Source organism: Camellia sinensis, chromosome 11, assembly GCF_055761805.1.
Source record: "Camellia sinensis isolate YWXY chromosome 11, ASM5576180v1, whole genome shotgun sequence".
Taxonomy (NCBI): domain Eukaryota; kingdom Viridiplantae; phylum Streptophyta; class Magnoliopsida; order Ericales; family Theaceae; genus Camellia; species Camellia sinensis.
In genome coordinates, this window is record NC_138971.1 from 105,418,647 (window position 1) to 105,441,164 (window position 22,518).

Below are 22,518 nucleotides of genomic sequence, written 5' to 3' on the forward strand. Positions count from 1 at the left end.
CTTAGCTCAATTCTCTTGTTTAATCACTTAAACTTCTTAAATCTATATGGTCAATAGCTAAAACATAAAAGTTAGGAGTTGATTACTCACATAAAGTTTTGAATTAGCAAGAGTCCTAAGTTGTTCTTCCCAATTCCAAGTTTGTAGCTTAGATTCAAGCCAAATCTTCAATCTTTAACTTAAAATCCTAGTTGTCTTGCCTCTCTCTCTCTCTCTCTCTCTCTCTCTCTCTCACACACACACACACACACACACACAAGCTCTCTCTCACTCTATGATGATAGGAAAAATGATTTGCTAACCTTATAACACATATTTATAGGTTGGATTAACTTAAGCTAATTAAATGTGATTAGAGTTAATTTAATCTAACTTAATAACTAATTCATTCTAATTATTTGGATCTAAATCAAAATCTAATTAAACATACCATGAGGTTCAAAAAATTCTAAATAACGCGTTGACTTAGTCAATTTCGTATTCGGATGCCAATAAAGCCTTCAATTAACAAAACAGAGCATAATTCAGAACAGATATTCCTACCGCTAATAGATAGGAATTCAAATAACATGCAAATAACACAATTAACATATAATTTCATTCTTAAACTTAATTAGCATTCTTAATCATGGATTATGAGCTAATTACGGATCGGGCTTGTTATCGTTATGGTAGACAGAGAGAGAGAGAGAGAGAATAAAGATATAGAGAAAAAGAGAAGAGTACACTCCAGGAAATGACACTTTTGGCGACTAAAATATTGGTCGTCAAAAGCCTCGTGTTTGGTTGCCGAAACTCATTAGCGACTAAATTTTTTTGTCACCAAGGTTGTCGCTTATACGTTGTCGGCGACAGTATTGGCGACTAAACTATTTTTGGTCGCCGAAAGTGAACGTTTGGCTACTAAACTTTAATTAGTCGGAAAAAGTAATCTTTTGGCGACTAAAATATTACTCGCCGAAAGTAAACGTTTGGCTACTAAACTTTGGTTATTGGCAAAGGTTATCTTTTGGTGAGTAAAATATTAGTCACCAAAATTTCTCACATAAAACTGAATTCAACTATAAGAGATTAAAATTTTAGTCGCCAATAGAATTTTTGTCACAGATAATAATACATTTTGTGACAACACATTTTAGTCGGTAATATAATACATACATTTAGCAACCAAATAGTTTAGTCATTGTTACTCTTACCGACTACACATTTTAGTCGCCAAAAGCCTCATAATTTTCATTTCATTATTTTTTATGACCAAACATTTTAGTCGTCGAAGGATGACATGTTTTTCGTGACTAAAATGTTTAATCAGCAATAGTTTCTTCCCCCATTCTAATTTGTTTTGGCTACTAACTGTTTGGTCGCCAAAAGCCATTTGTTTGTTTTTGGCTACCAACTTTGGTTAGTCGGCAAAGGTTATCTTTTGGTGACTAAAATATTAGTTGCCAAAAGTTCTTACATAAAACTGAATTCAACTATTAGAGACTAAAATTTTAGTCACCAATAGAATTTTTGTCACAGATAAAAATACATTTTGTGACTACACATTTTAGTCAGTAATATAATACATACATTAACGACCAAATAGTTTAGTCGTTGTTACTTTTATCGACTACACGTTTTAGTCACCAAAAGCCTCATAATTTTAATTTCATTATTTTTCACGACCAAACATTTTAGTCGTTGAAGGATGCCATGTTTTTTGTTACTAAAATATTTAGTCGGCAATAGTTTCTTCCCTCATTTTGATTTGTTTTGGCTACTAACTATTTGGTCGTCAAAAGCCATTTGTTTGTTTCTGGCTACCAACATATTTAGTCGCTAAATACTATATAATTTCCTTTTTATTTAATTTCTCAACCACCTATATCCATTATTAGTGGAAATTGTACCCTTTATAATAATATAATCCATCAATACTTATTAGATTATCAACCATTTGACAACGTACACACATTTCACTTCCAACCATCCAAAAAATTCATATTGAACATCAAATTGTAAATGTAATACAAATTCTATACAAACCAAGTATAATCCAACCTCAAAAATTTAGTTCCATCAATAACAGAGGATTAACCAAATTTAATATCTAAAAAGAAATCTGTACCACACCAAAAAAATTATCTGTACTGCCCAAAAAACTAATTTCTACTAATTTCTAATTTTAGTTGTCAAAGATAGAAAGTAAATTTTTGTTTTTCATTCGGCGACTAAATAATTTTAGTTTCCAAAAATAACTATATTGCGACTAAATTATTTTTGTCGCCAATTGTGACATTTTTTGTGACTACATCTTTTTTAGTCGTCATTAATCAATATACGACGATTAAAAAAAAATAATAGCTAACTCTTGTATTTTTACCGACTAATATAATTTTTTGTCACTAATTTTATAACTTTTGACGATTAAATTTTTTTTAATCACTAAATTTAATCGCCAAATATGTAATTTCCTGCCGTGTGTAAATGAGGGAAAAGGGTTGTCGCCTCAAAATATGTAAAAAAGGGTTTAAAAAAATACTAGGCTGAGGTGCAGCCATGTCCCCAGCTCCAGGCATTAGTTGCTCGTACAAGGGCATTGGCTGCTCGTGCGTGCCTGGCCCAGCCCCTACTACACATTGGAGCGGCCCAATTTCGTCACTCGTGTGGCCAACTTCTAGGCAGGCTTGATTTCAAACGTGTTCCTACACCTCCGTTCTTCATCCTTTTGCCCAAAACAAAATTTATCAAAAGCATTACTTACTAAACAAGTACGAAATCAATTCAACCAACCAGACTACAATAAAAACCATCAATTCATAAGCCCAAAAGTGTGTTGGGACATCTGTACAAGTGATTTTAAATCGGGTTTTAGGCTTGGGACACTAAAATGATTTTTCTAAGGGCTTAATCCATAGAGGAATGCCATGGATTTAACTCTCCCTTAGGAGAGTTGAATTGAGGGGCCAAGTACTTATAAGTACTTTGCAAAGGGTGGAACATCTAATTTCCATAAATGCTAATCTAATAACTAACTACTAACTTTCGCTGATAAAAAAAATAAAAATAAAACAAAAATGGAAAGCTCTGTCAAAACATGCCTTCAATGTATCAGTGCAAGGTTCCCTTGCCTGATTTTTGTTTATTGAGGAAATAATGATGTGTTTGTTTTGGGAAAAAATATTTTTTAAAAAATATTTCTTGTATTTTTTGATGTTTGGTGTTGAATAAGAATTAATAAGAAAATATTTTTCAGGATAAACAAAAAACAAACGTTTGAAAGAACTATTACAATGTGTACTCTTACACTCCGTTTAGATCATGAGGTGAGGTGAGAAAAGAATTTATTGTGGTTTCTCACCTAGGTGAAAAAAAGAAAAAGAAAATGATTATGGTTTCTGACCATTGTATTTGGATGAATAAAACTCACCATTGTATTTGGATGAATAAAAAAGAAAATGATGTGATTTCTCACCTATCTTGTTTGGATAGAATAAATAAGAGAAAATAAAAGGAAGTGTCTTATTTTATTTTACCAAAATAACATTCCATATTTATAAGCTATGTTTTTTTCATAAGGATAATTTAGGTATTTTAGAAAACTTTCATTACACCCAATTCTTTTCTCACCTAATCTCATCATTTTTGGCGAGAAACAAAACATAGATTTGGTGAGAGTCATTTCCTCACTAATTCTTGTCTAATTAACCATCCAAATAAGTTAATGGGTTTTCTATTCTTACAATTTCTTTTCTTTTCTCACCAAACCTGTCCATCCAAATAGAATGTTAAAAAATATACAATTTACCACATAATACTTTAGAAAGGTCTTCACACACTTTATGATTGGTGAAAAATGTGAGCCATCCATGCCAAAAAGTATATTGATCTCCTAGGCTTCACCATTCTCCAATCGTAACTTTCTTGGAATGTGACTCTTTTTACAGATATACATAACAGATTTTGCCATATTATTGTATAATGAAATATGTCTCTCCGTATTATTATAGAATGAAAGAAGTCTCTCCTCTTGGAATACAACAAACTGCTAGTTTGCAGCAGACCAGTTTATTTCAGACCAGGTCCACTTCAAGGCAGGTTAGTTCACATCTACAAACTTTTAGTCAGATTTCTGTACCAATCATATCAACTTTTTGAAGCAATTACAATCACTAGTTAGAAGGCAAATTAAAGGCAACATTCCACAGGGACTGCCCTGTTTTATTGTTGTTATACAATGGCAATGTGTTCTCCGCCTCCTGAGTCTGCAATGTTTCACTCCTAGTAGAGCATCCATATGGATTACTGCCAATATTGCTGTAAAACATCCCTCTCAAGTCGTCACTGCCGCCTATCCCTGGCTCTTTCTTCGCCTTATTCTGGTTGTCAGTGTCATCGTCAGCAATGACATTCGAGTTCTTCTCCACCAGTTCTCTAAACATGGAAGACCTGAGGAGGAGTCCGAGAGCAGTTGGGGAAGCCGACGTGTTGCAAGGACTAATGGGCATCTTTGTCTCCAAAAGTTCCTGTTTTCGGGGCATGTTGTTGCCTGTGTCTCCCAATGTGTAAGGGCTGGAGCGGAAGGTGAACTCGGGTGGTTCCTGACTCGACATGAAATTAGTCGAGGAGTTGGCAAGCGGAGGCTCCAACTTTTGTACTGGTTCCTGAAGGGCAACTGAGTTGCCTCCAGGCCTTAGCCACCTAATGTATGTGCTTAAGTCGAAGTTGGTCACTGCGTTTATCCCTCTGTATTCGATTGCTGCAATGTCATAAGCATGTGCAGCCTCCTCTTGGGTACCTGAATATGTAAAACAGGTCTTCCATAAGCTTCTCTGATATACTAATTTAGACCATCGTATTAACTACATGAAATGGAGAGAGGTTGAAACTCACTGTAAGTGCCAAGGTAGAGATATTTGTTTCCAAACACCCTCCCAATCCTAGCTTCCCATCTACCATTGTGATGGTGCCTGAATTTCATCAAAAAATGCAGCCTTAGTATTCAACCTTTGATGGTTTAGTCAAGGGGAGAAATGATCAGACAGTGAAGGCAGGCGATGATAAAACTTTCACTTACCTCGCGACTCCTCTGTACTTGGATACACCTCTTGAGAAACCACTGCTTCTTCTATATTAAGCAGAAAATAAAATAAAATAAAATGAGTTTAGGTTAAATGAAATCAAGCTTGTACTATGGAGTAAATTAGGTAGTAATTAATTCTAATCTTTAAGTACCTTCTCAACGACGCCAAGTACTCCTCTTTTGTTAAATTCTGCATTATCTCAATCTCTTTCTCATACTCAGGCACCTGATGAAAAAGAAATTGTGGGTTTTTCATAATAAGAATATATTACATTGTGTTTGCCATCGGCCTGTCAAAAATATATGGAAGTATTGGATTCATGTATGGCATACATACCGGGAAATTTGTAAAAGTTGTAGGACCCCAATATTTGATTGCAGCTAAATCATATGCTCTTGCTGCAGATTCTTCTTCATCAAAAGCCCCTGGTAGGTTAGCGATACAAAAAATGGTTAATTTTCATGATTTCATCATCTAAGTTCAGTTTCTTTAAAATAAAAAAAGTTCAAAATTAGCAGTATAGGCACTCACCAAGATAAACTGTTCCATGCCAACCATTGCAACCATGAAACGTAATCCAATGACAAAACAATCAAAAAGGCATGAGAAATCAAGAACAGAATATAAAATGTAACAAGCAATGTGTATTATCTGTTATGTTTACCTTGTTTCCCCTTCTTCCTCTGTGTTGCATTCCAAGATCCTTTATCCCATAGATGAGCTTCAAATCTCCCGGTCCATCGATGCCTGTAAATTTATTTATTTTTTTTTTAAAAAAAATATACAATTAGCTTATTTGAATTTATAAGGAAAACTAAAATTGGCCATACCGGCTAACTCCGCGAAATCTTGAACTTCTCTTGACAGTAGTGGTAGTAGTAGTAGTACTGGACGGATCAACCTGCAGCGTTTCTGTCTGCGGTTGTTCTCCTTGATCAGCACAACCATCTGCGACTGGAGCGGGCTCTCTTCTCCGTCTCTTGCCACCCTTGGCCATGGGACTATTATCCCCACCTTCTGCATTACGCACGCCACGACGCCTCACTGGGTTCACTTCAGATTTCACGGCGGTTATCATCTCCATCTCTCTCTCTCCCTCTCTCTCTCTCAGTTTCTGTTTTTTTCTTTCTTGAACTCAGTAGCAAACAGCAAGAGACAATGTTTTTGATATCTTCTTGTTGAGAAACTCCGAGCCAAGCATATATAAACGTAAGATTCTTGTATTGTTGCTTATTTTGTTTTCGTTGTCGCGACAGCTTTGAGAGAACAATGACAAAAAAAATGAACGATTATTTTGAAGTGCGTGTGCATTTTGTACATAGTCAGTTGAGAGAAAGCTAACAGTACAAAATCTGTGATTTTATTTAGAAAGTCTCAAGAGCTCCAGCAAGGAGACCTGTCCTTCAGAATTAATGGACTCTTAGCAATTTAATCGATAGTATCAAGGTTTTTATGTTTTTGACAAAGTTCTTTATTAAAAAAGGGCATTGCTTCCGACCCTAGTGGCACCCCAGTGACGTGGCAGCGTGTGGTTGGATGAAATCCAAAAAAAAAAAAAAAATTTGTTTTTGCACCAATGGGACAACCCCCAGCACCCCAGCTGGGGGTCTAAGTCATTTTCCATTAAAAAAGGGCATTGCTTCCGACCCCCCAGTGGGGGTGACCCCCAGTGACGTGACAGTGTGGTTGGCTGAAATTCACAAAAAAAAAAAAAACTGTTTTTGCACCAATCAGGGACAACCCCCAGCACCCCAGCTGGGGGTCTAAGTCATTTTCCATTAAAAAAGGGCATTGCTTCCAACCCCCAGTGGCATCCCCAGTGACGTGGCAGCGTGTGGTTGGCTAAAATCCAAAAAAAAAAAAACCTATTTTTGCACCAATCAGGAACGACCCCAAGCACCCCCAGCTAGGGGTCTAAGTCATTTTCCATTAAAAAAACAATAATGATTCATCTCACTAAAAACATCACTACTAATAGCACTAATGAATTAAAAAAGTAAAAAAAAAAAAATACAACTCCAAAATCAAAACATCACATCATTAATGGCGAGACCCACTGCCACCTAATTAGTGGGAGCACTAATTAGTGCTCCCAAGCATTTTTCTTAAAAAAATAGCTTCAACCCATGGTAGACTCGAACCCTTTTTGACTATGTCCAAGTTTATATTATAACCAGTGTGTGAATTGGCTGTTTCTATAAATTGAATTTGGAGATACCAAGATCATAATAGAGCAATCCAAAGCATAACAAATAGGTGTTTTAGGGATTAAATTTTTTTTTTTCGAAGTGAAAATTTTATTGTAAAAAAATTTGGAGGCCAATTTCTATTGCCGCAATGATAGGTGCTAAATTTCTTTTCAAATCGTTTTGAAAAGTTAAAAAAAAAAAAAAAAAAAAAAAAACTTTTAACTACAATTTTAAAAATATCGCTAACAAAAGCAAGGACAAAATAAGTTAGTCCAAAAAATATTTATTTTTTGACACACAAAATTTGGCTCCGAAAATTTGGCTCCAAATGATAGTTATAATAATTCATCATTAAATGTCAAATTTCGCCACTAACAACACAATAACAACATTTATACAACAAAAATATTCGGTTCCTAGTAACTGATTTTATTCTTAAATTTTTATCTTTAAAATGTTAATTTGTTGTACTTACCTATCATCCAAAAAAGAATGAATTGTAAAATTCTTTCAACCATTTTTATTTTCTACCCAATCTTCACACAAATGCTGTAGTGGCTTAAGGGACATGTAACTTAGGTGCTCGCCTAGGACCCGAGTAAAGGAGTGCCTCACTTATTATGTATTCACATAAAATAAATTATAAATAATTCTCCAAAATTAGAAAAGTAATAGAAAAACTCTACTTAAATAAATAAAAAAATTGTTAAATCTTAAATTATAAAAAATATGAGTCATTTCATCCCAGCCAAATAAAATAAGAGAGCAAAACATTTATCATTGGATACAAAAAGGGTCTCCTCATTGCATTTACGTTACACCTTTTTCGTTCTATCAGTTCAAATGGATGCCTCTTATCAAAATTATTTTGATTGAGAAGGTAAAGGGTATTATTATGAATTTTAAATAAAATTATAGTACCAAAAAATAAATTACAATGTAAAAAATTATAAAAAGCCCCAACTAAAATTTTCACCTTGGACTTCAAATAGGCTTCAGTCACTTCTGCACAAATGTTATCGGTAATGAATTAGCATGAGTGTGATGTATTTTAATTAGGTCACATTCATCTTACCCTCTCCAGATTCCGCTTTAGTAGAATCCTCGTGAAGTGTCACCTTTTTTTAAAATGCACATCTTGGCTCGCACATAATCGCTCGCTTCGCCAAAATTAGCTGCCTAAAAGTATCAGGTTTTGGGTGAGAAAGCTCATGTTTGAACCATATATGTTGCATTTTAATGTAATTTACTTGATTATAGTTAATTAAGTTAAAAATGGAAGTTGCAGTTTCTCAAACCAGATAATTCATTTTAAACAATTCTCCAATTCCCAAACTTGCTTATCTCAGATGGGTCAAAAAAGATGAGAATAATCAGAGTGCTGTAAAATTTGGATCATCAAAATAGACAAATGATATATATCATATATGTGACAAGCCAAAACTTGGCTTATCCAAGGAAAGAAGCTCAGAAATGCCTCCGAATTTCGTCTTTTTTGGGGACTACTATAATCAGACAAACCTGTCGCGAGCGCAATTAAGCGACAAATTATATCGAGCTCTACCAGTTGTGCTAATCCTGGGATTCTTCGTCCGGTTTTTAGACTAATGAACTTCATGTTTTTTAAAGCTTTGTTTGGTTGTGTTTCGGATTTTGAGCTGCTTTGTTTTGAAGTTGTTTGTGTGACTGTTGACAATGGAGTTTGTTTCCTGCCACGGAGGTCTAATGACGGTCATACCAATGGCATCAGTCGTTAAAATATTCTTCCCAGTGTTAATCCTTAAGTTGAATCTTTAATATTCTTCTGGGGGTATTTTTTTTTGGAATATTATACACAAATATTAATTTATGAACTTATACTGCATTGAGTCTTAATCAAGATTTTTTAGACCTTCAAATCTCATTAAATTTTTAATAGTCGGAATTGCTCTTCAAATAATGATTGTTCATCATTTATGATTATTTATAAAGGAATATGATAATTTGATATTTATTTTGATTTTCAACACTTTAAAACATCAACTATCAAATTGAAAAAACTATAAAAAAAAAATTATGTGAAAAAACTAATCAGTGTGTTTGGTTCCAATTTTCCAAAATTGAGTTTTTTGTTTTTAGTGAATATTTTTAAAATTTAAAACAAATTTTTTTTTTAGATGCACCTTAGTTAGATTTATCTAAATAGTAAAATATTTGTGAAAAAATATTTTAAAAAATTAATAAATACACAAAAATATATTTTTAAAAAAATGTAATGAATTTTAGTATTTTTTAAAAATATTTTTTGGTATTTAGAATATTTTTAAAAGATTTTTTTTCACAAATATTATACTTTTTAAGTGTATTTATGTTAGGTGTGTCTAAAAATTAAAAAAAAAATTCTTAAAATATTTAAAAAATTCATTGAAAACATTAAAATACAGAAAATAAAAAATTAGAATTTGCTAAAAAAAAATTTCTAAAAACCAGAACCAAAGAAATTTTTTTTGTACAAAATTGAAAATTTTGTGTCTATAAAAGAGAATGATGATGGAATATTGATGTGTAAAATTGAAGAAAAAAAACTTTAAAATTGAAAAAAAAAATTTGTTAATATTATCGATTTTATTGAATAGTTAAATCAAACCAATAAGTAGAAGGGTAAAAATATTTAGTCTCATGTTCTGTTTTTTATCAGTCAGTCAAACAATTATCTGGAACATTACTATGCAAAATTAATAATGTTTTTAGTTTTAAAAATTAGAAAAAATTGATAATATTATCAATTTTACGAACTAGGATTTATTGGTTCAAAAAATTTTAAATAAGATTTAAGTTACCATAACATTTGTAAATATGACTTTTAGGTAATTAACTCTTTATTATTATTATTATTATTATTATTTATGGGTTTTGGCTAAATTACACTAATCTCCCCTAAGGTTAAGAGAAAATTAATATAGTAAATCTCACAACTTTAGCATAATTACATTGGATTCTCTTAAGTTTTTAATTGATATCACAATTAGCCTAATTTTTTTTTATCAATAATTCGTTAATCATATGGATAGAAAAATCATATTGTCACATCTTTTACATTAAAATGTATATTTTACAGAATTTATTTTTGTATTTTCACATCATTTATATTAGTTTCATTCCATTTAACCTTACTAAAAAGAAGGTCAGTGAATTATGTCAAAACTGGAGCTTGTTGTATTTTTTCCAACCTCAGGACAGTTTGAAATTAGTGTAATTTATCCTTGAAACTTTCATTTGAAGTTTATATGTTGGGTGTTTTGGAAGCAAGTGTGTGTTTAAACTACAAAGAATCAATCTAAAAACATATAAAATCAGATCTGATTTTTCCTGTAGAAAATAAGGAAGAAGAAGAGCAAAACAGGGGAGAAGAGGGGTCACTATTAACAGCCCCTTTTGCAGATTTTTCTATTGCCTTTTTAGCTTCCCTTACAAGCTTTTTATATGAAATTATATCAACCCAAGTACCAATAAAACATCTGGATAAATTTCCTCCACATACATTAAGTCTGATTAACAAAACCCAACCCAAAACATAACTAGAATTAAATAAGCATAAGTGTTTGTTTGGATACAAAATTAAACAAGCACATTACATCAACATTGCTCCTCTCTAATGTGCTGCTCCATAACTCCAAGTAACTCTTTGAAACGCTGGAACTTTTCTTTGGGAAGCGTCTTAGTGAATATATCTGCATTTTGTTCATCTAACCTACAAAATTTGAGCTGCACTTCACCTTCTTCAATTACTTCCCAAATAAAATGATGTTTAATTGCAATATGATGAGTGCGACTGTGAAAAACAGGATTCTTAGCCATGGCAATAACTGATTTGTTGTCACAATTTTTTTTATACCATCTTCTTGCTTTTCGCAAACATCTTCAAGTATTTTCCTTAACCAAATTGCTTGGGAAGTTGCCAAACCCATTGAAACATATTCAGCTTCTACAGACGATTGCGCCACACTTTGTTGCTTCTTTGATGCCCAAGAAAATACTCAAGAACCCAACGAAAATGTATACCCTGAGGTGCTTTTCATATCATCAGTGCAGCCACCCCAATCATTATCACAAAAACCAAATAATTTCACAGTTGAATCTTTGCAATACTTGATACCATAGCTGGTTGTGCCTCGAATATATCTCAAAACTCGTTTTACAGCACCAAGATGCTTTTGGCTGAGATTATTCATAAATCTAGAAAGCAAACTTGCAGCATACATTATATCCGGCCTTGTAGTTGTAAGATACAACAAATTTCCAACCAAGCTTCTATACAATGAACAATCTACTTTTTTCTCTCCGTCTTCCTTTGTAAGTTTTCATTCATAACTAGTGGTGTGGCCATGAGCTTATAACCACTCATGCCAAATTTCATTAAAATATTTTCAGCATATTTCTTTTGAGAAATAAATACTCCGTCTTCAACTTGATAGATTTTAATTCCAAGAAAATGATTCAACAAATCCATGTCACTCATTCCATATCTCCTCATCATGCCATTTCTAAATTCTTCAATCATTATCTCATCATTACCGGAAAATAACAAATCATTAACATACAAGGCAACAATAAGAATTAACATACCTTGATTTTTCACATATAAGGTTGGCTCACTCTTGCTCTTCTTGAAACCCTTATTGATGAAATAGAAATCAATTTGGCTATACCATGCTCTTGGAGCTTGCTTTAGCCCATACAATGCTTTCTTCAATTTATACACCTTGTCTTTATCTCCTTTCATTAAAAACCCTTGGGGTTGTTCGACATACAATTCCTCTTTCAATTCTCCATTTAAAAACGTAGATTTAACATCAAGTTGATACAATGACCAACCTTTTTGGGCTGCTAAAGCACTTGAGAGCTCGAACGGTGTCAAGTCATGCAACCGGTGCAAATGTTTCTTGAAAATCGATTCCAGGCTGTTGTGTGTACCCTTTTGCGACCAGCCTTGCCTTGTTTCTTTGGAATGAACCATCCAAATGATTTCCTTGCCTTGTAGTCTTTCAACTAATTCCCATGTGTTGTTGTTCTCAATGACTTCAATTTCTTTTTCCATTGCTTTCTTCCAAGCTTTTTCTTTAATTGTTTCTTCAAAACTTTCAGGTTCTGCTACAAAAATTGCATCTAGCATACGCATCACTTAAACTCATTTTTTTTTTTTTGGAGTTGAGCTAGGTGAGGATGAATTAGAATTTGAGCTTGAACTTGGAGAAGAGCTGGAAGATGATGATGAACTTGCCCTTGGTGAGGATTGATGTGAATCTTTATTATTGTCATCTTCATGTGTTGAATTTTCTTGCTCCTCATCAACTAGGACATATTGCTTCTCAATTTTTCTTTCATCCCAATTCCATGAAGCATTCTCATCAAATAACACATCTCGGCTGATTATTATCTGATTTTTCTTAAAGCTATACAATCAATAACCCTTGGATTTGCTGCTATATCCCACAAAGATACATTTCTCACTTGTTTCATCTAATTTGCTTCTTCTTTCCTTTGGAATTTGAGCATATCAAACACATCCAAATACTTTGAGATGTTTTATTGATGGCTTTCTTCCATTTCAAGCTTCTATGGGAGTTTCAGTCCAAACAACTTTTGTAGAACACCTATTTATCAAGTACACTGCTGTGTAAATAGCTTCAGCCAAAAAATTCTTTGATAGCCCTTTTTCATGCATCATAGATTTGGCAATTTCCATAACCATTTGATTCTTTTTTTCGGATACTCCATTTTGTTGTGGGGTATAACTCACTGTTAGTTGTCTTTCTACACCTTCATCTTCACAAAATTTGTCAAACTCCTTAGAGTTGTATTCTTTGCCATTATCACTTCTCAAAGGCTTCATGTAGTGCCCACTTTGCTTTTCCACCATGCTCTTGAACCTTTTGAAAATAGTGACACTTCAGATCTTTCCCTCATGAAATACACCCATGTCATCCTTGTATAGTCATCAATAAAAAGAATAAAGTACTTGTTTTGGGCATGGAAGGGAGTTCTCATAGGCCCACAAACATCCGTATGAACTAACTCTAACATTTTTTTGGCTATCCAAGCAACTCCTTTAGGAAAAAGTTGCCAATGATGCTTCCCAAGTGCACATCCCTCACAAACATCATGTATTTCCTCAATACTTAGAAGTCCTTGGACCATATTCTTTTGGTGAAGCACTTCGAGACTATGAAAATTCAAATGCCCAAGTCTCCTATGCCACAACCATGACTCATCATTTGTATGAGCTTTCAAAGCAACATTTCTAGCATATTTGAATGTGAGTTAGAAGCTTCGATTCTTCTCTATTTGAATTTTTGCCACCACTTGCTTTGCATTTCTGTCATGAATGGTACAACTGTTAGCTTCAAAATGGACTGTATATCCATGTTCCACAAGTTATCCAACACTTAGTAGATTTTGCTCCAAGTCTGGAACAAGCATCACATCATGAATAAGCTTAGTCCCCTTCTTTGTTTCAACTCTTATGATTCCTTTTCCCTTTGTATTTACTAACACTCCATTTCTCATTTTAACTTGAGAGCAAATGGAAGTGTCCAGGTCCAAGAAAATAGACTTATCACTTGTCATATGATTGCTACACCCATTATCAAGGTACCAAACATCATTTTTGTGTTTGAAAGCTGCTTGACAAGCATAAAATAAATTTCCTTCTCCATCTTGCTCCTCTAAAAAATTGGCTTGTTGATTGCTCTTGACTTTCCAATCCTTTTGGAGGTGGCCAAATTTTTTTCATTTGTAACATTGTGGTTTCCCTCGAAACCAACAATCCTTCTCTAGATGATTTCCTCTTTTACAAATTCTGCACTTTCTTGTATTTTCTTCCACACTTGAACTTCTATGAATGTTGCTTCTATCTCTTCCACTTGATGAATTTCTTCCTCTACATCTTCCTCTTCCTTGTCTACCACCACCTCCTGATGATTCCCCTCTTGTTTGTTCATTACTTGATAATTCTCCATGACTTTTAGAATTCAAATTAACTTTTGATTGGAATGCACTCTCCAAAGGCTTCTCTGATTGTTTTAATAACCTGTGTTCATGAGCTTTCAAAGAACCCGTCAATTCTTGGACACTTATTTCAGAGATATCCTTTCTCTTTAATTATTCCCACCATTGTGTTATATTTTTCTGGTAAACTAACTAGAATTTTCTCAACAATTCTCTTTTGTTCACCTCTTTCACCATATGATTTCATTTGATTGACAATCTCCATCAGTTTAGAAAAATAATTAGTTAAAGTTTCAGATTCTTTCATCTTTAAATATTCTAACTCCCTTCTAAGAGTTTGGAGTTTGATGATTCTTACCTTTTTGTCTCCTTCAAATTCTTGTTGTAGAATGTCCCATGCTTCCTTTGATTTCTTGGCTTCAATGATTCTTGGAAACAACTCATCAGAGAGTGTTGGATGAAGAAGAGTGCTTCAGCATCATTTGTTTTTTCTAGTTTCCTCTAGCTGCTGCTCTTGTGTTGAAGTTAATGTAGTTGGTGAATCTGGTTCATCATACCCATTTTGTACCAAGTTCCATAAAGCTTGGGATTAAAATAAGGTCTTCATCCTCACACACCAATAATCATAATTTTCTCCAGCAAAAATGGGCATAGATGGTTGCTGGATACCTATACTTTGGTTGCTTGAGTTAGGCATGGAGATTTTCTACAAAACCCATTTTTCTTCTTCACACACCTTCTATTTTCAGCCCTCTTTTTCAAATCCAAGCTTCCACTTCAAACCAGGCTCTGATACCACTTTATGTTGGGTGTTTTGGAAGCAAGTGTGTGTTTGAACTACAAAGAATCAATCTAAAAACACATAAAATCAAGTTTGATTTTTCTTGCAGAAAATAGGGAAGAAGAAGAGCAAAACAGGGGAGAAGAGGGGTCACTTATAAAATTCCCAACATTCATCCAGAGCCAAACACACTCCTAAGTTAAACTCCATTTAGGATATCAAAACCCAACTCCAAACTTGATAGTAAGTGTAACCAAACACCCCATTTCAACTATAAATAAAAAAAAAGTGTAGATTTTTTTTTTTTACTTCATTGTTTTCATTCTTCTCTCTCTCTAACATCTCTCTATATTCTCTCTCATTTTCCTTTACTTTCTTGGTGGCCAAACACCCCACCTTTGCTCCACTCTTACACCACCGCCTTAACCCACCATCTCCACCACTGCCGACCATCTTATCTTGCTGGAAAAAGGGTCCGGTTGGCCACTCCATCACTCTATTCGAAAATAGCACAATAGAAGTACCAACTCTAGATTTTTTTCTTAATCTTTCGAAGAATCAAAGATTGGGGTTTATTTTCTTGAAGGATTGGAGGCCTTTAATTGGTAAGAATCTTTGCCTAAAAAGTTTAGTTTAAGATTTTACATATTTTGAGTTAGAGATGATGAATTTTTTTTTTCTATTTTAGATCTACTATGATTTGGGGTTTGATTGTTGAGTTTTATACTCTCAATTAGTTTCTATGAATGTTTTACATGTAGAAAAATGATCAATTTGATGGGTGTTTTGGAGATTGAGATTTGGGTTAATCTAGGTTTGAATGTGATGTAAAAATTGGGGATGTTGGTGTTAGGAAATTTATATGTTACAATTGATTTGATAAATGGTGGATTGGGTATCTCTATGTTCTATAAAGGATTTTGGAGGAATTTTATTAATGATTGAAGTGGTTTTACCTAAGTTTTTGAGTTTATGAAAATGTTGATTTTTTACTTTTGTGGTTTAATTGATGGTGGTATTGAGCATATAAATTGGTTGGATGTTTTAAAACGCTAATAACTCAAAAATGTACAAAGTTTGGGTGTTGTGGAGTTTGGATAAGTTGTTTGTTGGGGTGACTTGAAGTTGGAGTTCTGTAGCTTGGTTTTAGCTCTTATTCCATACCATGTCTTATTTAGGATCAATTTTTTAGATGTTGTAATTTTCATTGAAAGCTTTCCCCTAGTTTTAGATCTTATTTACTAATTGTTAAGATTGGAGGAAGGCGTCTCTACACCTACTGGGAATTAGCTCGTAGGGTTTCAAATCTACGCTTTTGCTATTTTGGAGGTGAGTTACCATGGAAATTTAACTTATCTCTATCTTTAATACAAAGTTTGAAATATTTTTGAATTAAAGGAAGTAACACATTTCATCATGATATATGTATAAAAAGAAAATCTATAAATTTATTGAGGTCAAAAGTTAAGTTTTAAATAAATATATGATTTCATTTGTATAATGAAGCATTAATTTTTATGAGAATTTATTTAAGTTGAGTCCTTCAAATTTTATGATGATGATGATGATTAAATGACAATGAAATGTTATGCGAGACTATTTATTTTATTAATCATATAACCGAATATAGCCTTTGGGGCCACAAGGGCCGAAATGCTTGGGGGTGCTGGGGACCAAAATGTTTTAAGGACCATAAGGGTCGTTGTACATAAGGGGTCCTGGGGACCGAAACATTGACATGAGAATTGAAGTGCTACGATGATATGAGTTATGTTCCTATGGTTATGTTTTGGGTAACAGTACCGTCACCACCTAAGTCGCGAGGTAACGCGACCCTAATGTTATGTAATGCTTCGTATGATGGACATGAAATCTTAATATATTGAAAAGTTGTATTTTTGTTTACTTTCTTTATTCAAATGTATTTTTCCTACATTATGAGATTCTTCGGAAAAATCTTGATAACGGTTTATGCAAAATTTTCTCAATTTGTATAAATTTCAGTCCAATTAAGCTCTTGTGTTTATTATCTTTATTTTGAACCCCATTGAAAGGAGCAAGCTTTATAACTCCATGGGATTGGTAGACTCATTGGGCTCTAGCTCATTCTTTTTTAATTAATTAATTTTTCAGATTCCTAGACTTTTGTGTGGCTCACCTCAACTTGGAAGATTAGAGTTTCTGGAGGATCAAATGTGAGCATCTGGTAGTTGAGGTTTTGCTTAGGGTCACTCTAGGATGTAGCTTAATCCTTTGTTTTATGAAGGAGGTTTATTGTAATATTTGCTTTGTGAAGTTGGATGTTGTGGGAGCCGAATTTCCTTGGATCAATAGAGAAGAATGGACCAGTCCGGTCTATAACATAACCTCTATTCGGCATTGGTCTCAGTCAATTGAAGAGCCGAATAAAATAGCCGACATTCCAACCAGTAGAACAAAGGCCGAGTAGAAGTACATGTAAAGGATTAGGGATGGGCTAGGCCCTAAGGCCTAAAGAGAATACTATAAATATAGGATCTTCAGTCAGAGAAATGTATGTGAGAACCATTACGCTTAACTTAAAATATAAGTAATCCTGAGTGTAGAGACAGACTTACCCGTCGGAGTGCTAATTCTAGCACCCCCGACCGGAGTGTTTATTGATTTTCAGGTGACTAGCAGAGGATCACGAGCGTCCCCCAGGATCAGAAGAGTATTTCCAAACCACTTCTCCACAATTGGCACCGTCTAGGGGTGGGCGCGGGTCGATTGCGTCCACGGAACCTCCAATCCGCCATCTGTCCGCCAAATTAGCAGATTGGAGAAAATCAATTTGTATCCGCCTGCCAATCCGGGGGATGTGGATTGAGCGGATTGGTGGTATGGCAGATGGATGCAAATCGGTTTGGCGGTTTGAAATTTTATAAATTTTCAACATAGTTCAACTTGTGCATTTCCTCAAAAAAAAAAAAAAAAAAAAAAAAGTATTGCAGTCAATGACTTAAAAAAGTATTACAATTACTGCATGCCTCATCCAAAGAAGGAAAGTTTGAAACTTTAGAATATCACAATCATTGCATGCCTCATCCACATATTACAATCACTGCCTTATCCACATAAAGTATTACCATCTGTTATTCTTAAAATATAAAAACAATTCAAACCACCAAAACCATGAACAGAGCTATAGTAGATATTGTATGTCTCTGTATTGTTACATTTATATATGTTTTTGAAAATAAAAACTAACCACCATATATCATATTTTCTATTTATTACTTTTAGAGTTAGATTTAAAAACCAAAAAATATAGATAAATAATATGTTAATTTTTTTCAATTCAAAAAATATATTCAAGTTAAAAAAAAAAATTCAACAGAATATTTGAACTCTTTTTCAATTGAAAACACAAACAAAATATTTAAACAAATTGAAAACAGAAAGTCTTAGAAATTACTAAGGGTGCTCGCGGTTTGGCGGTTCGGTTGCGGCCAAAGAATCTCAAATCTGCCATCCGTCCGCCAAATTGGCGGATTGGAGAAAATCAATCCGCAACCGTCCGCTCATCATCACGCATCCGTCCAAAATGCGGTGGATCGGTTCGGTTTGATCGGTTTTGGCGGATCGGTATATCCGCTACTCACCCCTAACGCCGTCTGTGGGAATACTCAAATACATCCATGGTGGGCCTAACGGAGGACCCTCCGATAGTCAATAATGAAACTACGCAGAGAGACAACCTCACTCCAACAAACATGCTTGGACCGGAGACTATCCCCGCAAGATGCGCTTTGAACTTCGCCTCACCCTCGACTTTAGAGCATGAGGCAATGTAAGTAATCATGGAACAAGAAAAGCAAAATGAACAGAGATTGGAGAACATGATCGCTGAGAATGAACGTCTCCGTCAGGATTTGGCCTTGGAAGTGGCGAAGTCCAAACAAGCCGTACGCCAAGATCTGAAAGGACCTCTGAGGACAAGTGGTCGACGACTTCGAGCCCGACAACAGGACACTGATAGCGACTCCGACTCATTATCCCCAGAGCCCAAGAAGAAGGAACGACTCGAAACTTCCAGTTCCTCTGTAGAGAGTCCACGTATAAGGCATAAGCACAGAAGAAACAATTCAGATGAAGAAGACTAGCATGATCCTTTTGTACGACGGATCGCCAGGGCGGTTCTGCCCAAAAAGTTCAAAGCTCCGTCGTTCACTCTCTATGATGGAAAATCAGACCCCACCGATCACATCCGTCACTACAAGCAAGCCATAACATTGCATGCAGACGACGAGGCCCTTATGTGTCGAATATTTCCTAGCAGTTTGGGACCATTGGCTGTCAGGTGGTATTATAAACTGGAGTCGGCTTCGATTAAAAGCTTTCATCAATTACAGAAATCCTTTAGGGCCAGATTCATCACTAACGAGGTCCATCCAAAACAAGCCGACTCTCTCTGGTAGCAATGTGGATCCAGCCAGGAGAAACACTAAGAGCGTATTCGACAGGCTATTGGGAGTGCTTTAATCTTGTTGATGACGCTTGCAACGACTCCATGGCCATCAGCGCCTTCAAAATGGGTTTGCATCCTGACAGTGCTCTCCGCAGTTCTTTGACTAGAAGACCCCCCAAAACGGTCTGGTCGTTGATGAAGAAAGTTGAAGAATACTGCAAAGTGGAAAATGACGCTTTACGGGTTAAAGCCGAAAACACGGCCAACAAGATGACTCCTTCTGAAATTTCTCAGCCAATAAATTCTATACCACCTCGGAGCCCTAAACCACGGCATCAGGCCAAATGAGACAAGAGACGGGATTCCCGCCGATCAAGCGACCAATGCTCCCACCGAGCAAATGAACAACTGCAAGTTGATAGCAGGCGCACGAGGCACGTCGACAAGAAATATACGGAATTGACAGAGCCGATCAGTGCGGTTATGTTCAAAATCCAACACTTTTCGTTCTTCAAATGGCCGTCGAAAATGGTGGGACCTCCCGACACACGAAGACGGGATAGGCAGTACGAGTATCACAAGGATCATGGCCATGATACTGAGAGTTGTTATCCATTGAAGGATCACTTGGAGGAATTGGTACAAGATGGCTTGCTACAACAGTACGTCCGAAAAGGCAACCCAACCAAAGCAATAGCCTTAGGATAGGATTCACCTCCGCTCGGCGTGATCCATATGATATACAGCCTGCCAATGTCATCTGCGGTGCATACAATTCAGTCAAATTCCGACCCTCAAAATCAACTCACTCCGGCTAAACGGCCCCATGAAGCTGCAAGCATTGCTTTTGATGATTCAGATTTGGTCGGAGTGACACTCCCCCACATTGATCCCTTGGTAATTGAGTTACGCATAAACCGGTTCACTGTTGAGCGCGTACTCATTGACCTAGGGAGCACATCGGAAGTCATGTATTACAAGACATTCATCAAACTCGGCTTCTCTGAATCAGACCTTTCCCTGGCTCCTTATCCACTATTCGGCTTCAACGCCAATCCAAAGTACCCGTTGGATAAAATCACATTACCCGTTTGAGCGGGCTCTCGAACAGTGGCTGTGGAGTTCCTGGTCTTCAAGCTACCGTCGCCGTATAATCTCATCATGGGGCGATCTTGGTTACATACTATGCAGGCTGTGCCAAGCACCTATCATCAGCTGCTACGCTTCCCGACAGAACGCGACATTGAGCAAATCCGTGGCTCCCAGAAATCGGCACAAGCATGTTATCTCCTTGCTGAAAAAACGCCAAAGGACCTACAAGTGAACTCTATTGAAGTGACGGATCAGGAGAGCCTCAACGATGTTGGGCAGCTCCCCAGTGAAAAGGCGACGGAAGCCCTAGATCGAGTTGAAATCAACGGAAACCCAGACAGGTTCTTCATGGTCGGCGCCTCCCTAAATCAAGCCGACAGACAGTAGCTAATTTCCTTTATGCTCGGCAATCTTGATGTATTTACATGGACTCCATATGAGATGCCGGGTGTAGATCCATCTGTTTCACAGCACCGTTTAAATGTTGACCCTAAATGCAAGCCGATCATTCAGAAAAGTCGGCGATCAGCCGCAGAGCACACTGCCGCTGTCGTTGAAGAGGTTGACTGGTTGCTTGATGCCAGAGCAATCAAGGAAGTGACCTACTCTACATGGCTCTCTAATACTGTGGTTGTGAAGAAGAAAAATGGGACTTAGCGAGTCTGTGTCGATTTCACGGACCTAAACAAAGCCTGCCCCAAAGACTGTTTTCCTCTCCCCAGGATAGACCAACTTGTAGATGCTACGGCGCGTCATCAGCGTATGAGCTTCCTCGATGCCTACAGAGGCTATCATCAAATCGTTATGCATCCGGAGGACCAAGACAAAACTGCATTCCTTACCCCAAAAGGAACCTATTGCTATAAGGTTATGCCTTTTGGGCTGAAGAATGCAGGGGCAACTTACCAGAGACTAGTCACCACCATGTTCAAGGAACAACTCGGCCACACTATGGAAGTGTACATTGACGATATGGTGGTCAAGTCCAAGGAAGAGCAGAATCATATAGCCGATCTGGAAGAGACATTCAACATTCTACGCAAATATAGAATGAAGCTGAACGCTTCCAAATGTGCGTTTGGGATCGGCTCTGGCAAATTCTTGGGTTACATTGTCAGCCACCGAGGAATCGAAGCCAACCCAAGGCAAATCATAGCAATCCTGGAGCTCGGCTCCCCTCGTTCAGTAAAAGAGGTTCAAAATTTGATGGGGAAAACTGATGGTGGCAAGAAAACTGATGTATTACATCCAGGGACATAGCATTGGGGTGCTAACAGATTATCCCCTCCGATCAGTACTGCGTAGTGCAGAAGCATCGGGACGTGTTTCAAAGTGGGCTCTTGAACTTGGCCAGTACGATATTCAGTTTCTACCTAGAACCTCAATGAGGGACAGGTGCTTGCCGACTTTGTTGCCGAATTCACTGGCGGTCTTGCCGACTTCAAGTCTAATGAAATTCGACCGAAGCCGAACTGAAGAATTTATGTGGGGGACATTTGGCAGTTGTACTGTGATGGATCATCCAATCAGCAGGGCAGTGAAGCTGGAGTTGTAATCGTAGCTCCTGACGGCACAATAATTGAGCAGGCCGTCAAGCTCGGCTTCGAAGTATCAAACAACAAAGCCAAATACGAAGCCCTTCTAGCCGGTTTGTGGAATGCACATCTTCTGGGTGCTCGGCGTTTGCTTGTATTTTGCGATTCAAAACTGGTGGTCAATCAGCTAAAGGGGGAATACGTGGAAAGAAAAGACCGTATGGCGACTTACATGAAAATGACCAACTCCTTGCTGGCAAAATTTGACCATCATGAATTGAACCAGATAACACGTGATCAGAACACACATGCAGACGCCCTGGCTTGCCTAGCCTCCACCATTAACTCAGAGATTAAACAGACCATCGAAGTAGGTTTCATGCCGGAGCCAAGCATTGGTCCTTCAGAGGAAATCCAGGTCAATGTCATAGAATCTGGA

The 22,518-nt window shown here is 36.2% G+C and overlaps 2 protein-coding genes across 2 annotated transcripts; both read right to left on the reverse strand.

Moving 5' to 3' along the window:
- Positions 1 to 4,048: 4,048 nt before the first annotated feature.
- On the reverse strand, positions 4,049 to 6,150 carry LOC114298784 (AP2-like ethylene-responsive transcription factor At2g41710). Its single transcript, XM_082896508.1, has 7 exons — positions 5,897 to 6,150; positions 5,731 to 5,813; positions 5,403 to 5,491; positions 5,218 to 5,291; positions 5,060 to 5,110; positions 4,876 to 4,952; positions 4,049 to 4,780 (listed from the first exon to the last, which is right to left on the reverse strand). Exons 1-7 carry the CDS (start codon positions 6,148 to 6,150, stop codon positions 4,155 to 4,157), a joined length of 1,254 nt encoding a protein of 417 aa, XP_082752634.1. The 3' UTR covers positions 4,049 to 4,154.
- Positions 6,151 to 10,870: 4,720 nt separating this feature from the next.
- Positions 10,871 to 11,496, reverse strand: LOC145802536 (putative mitochondrial protein AtMg00240). The gene is made up of 2 exons (XM_082895263.1): positions 11,297 to 11,496; positions 10,871 to 11,066 (listed from the first exon to the last, which is right to left on the reverse strand). Exons 1-2 carry the CDS (start codon positions 11,494 to 11,496, stop codon positions 10,871 to 10,873), a joined length of 396 nt encoding a protein of 131 aa, XP_082751389.1.
- Positions 11,497 to 22,518: the final 11,022 nt, after the last annotated feature.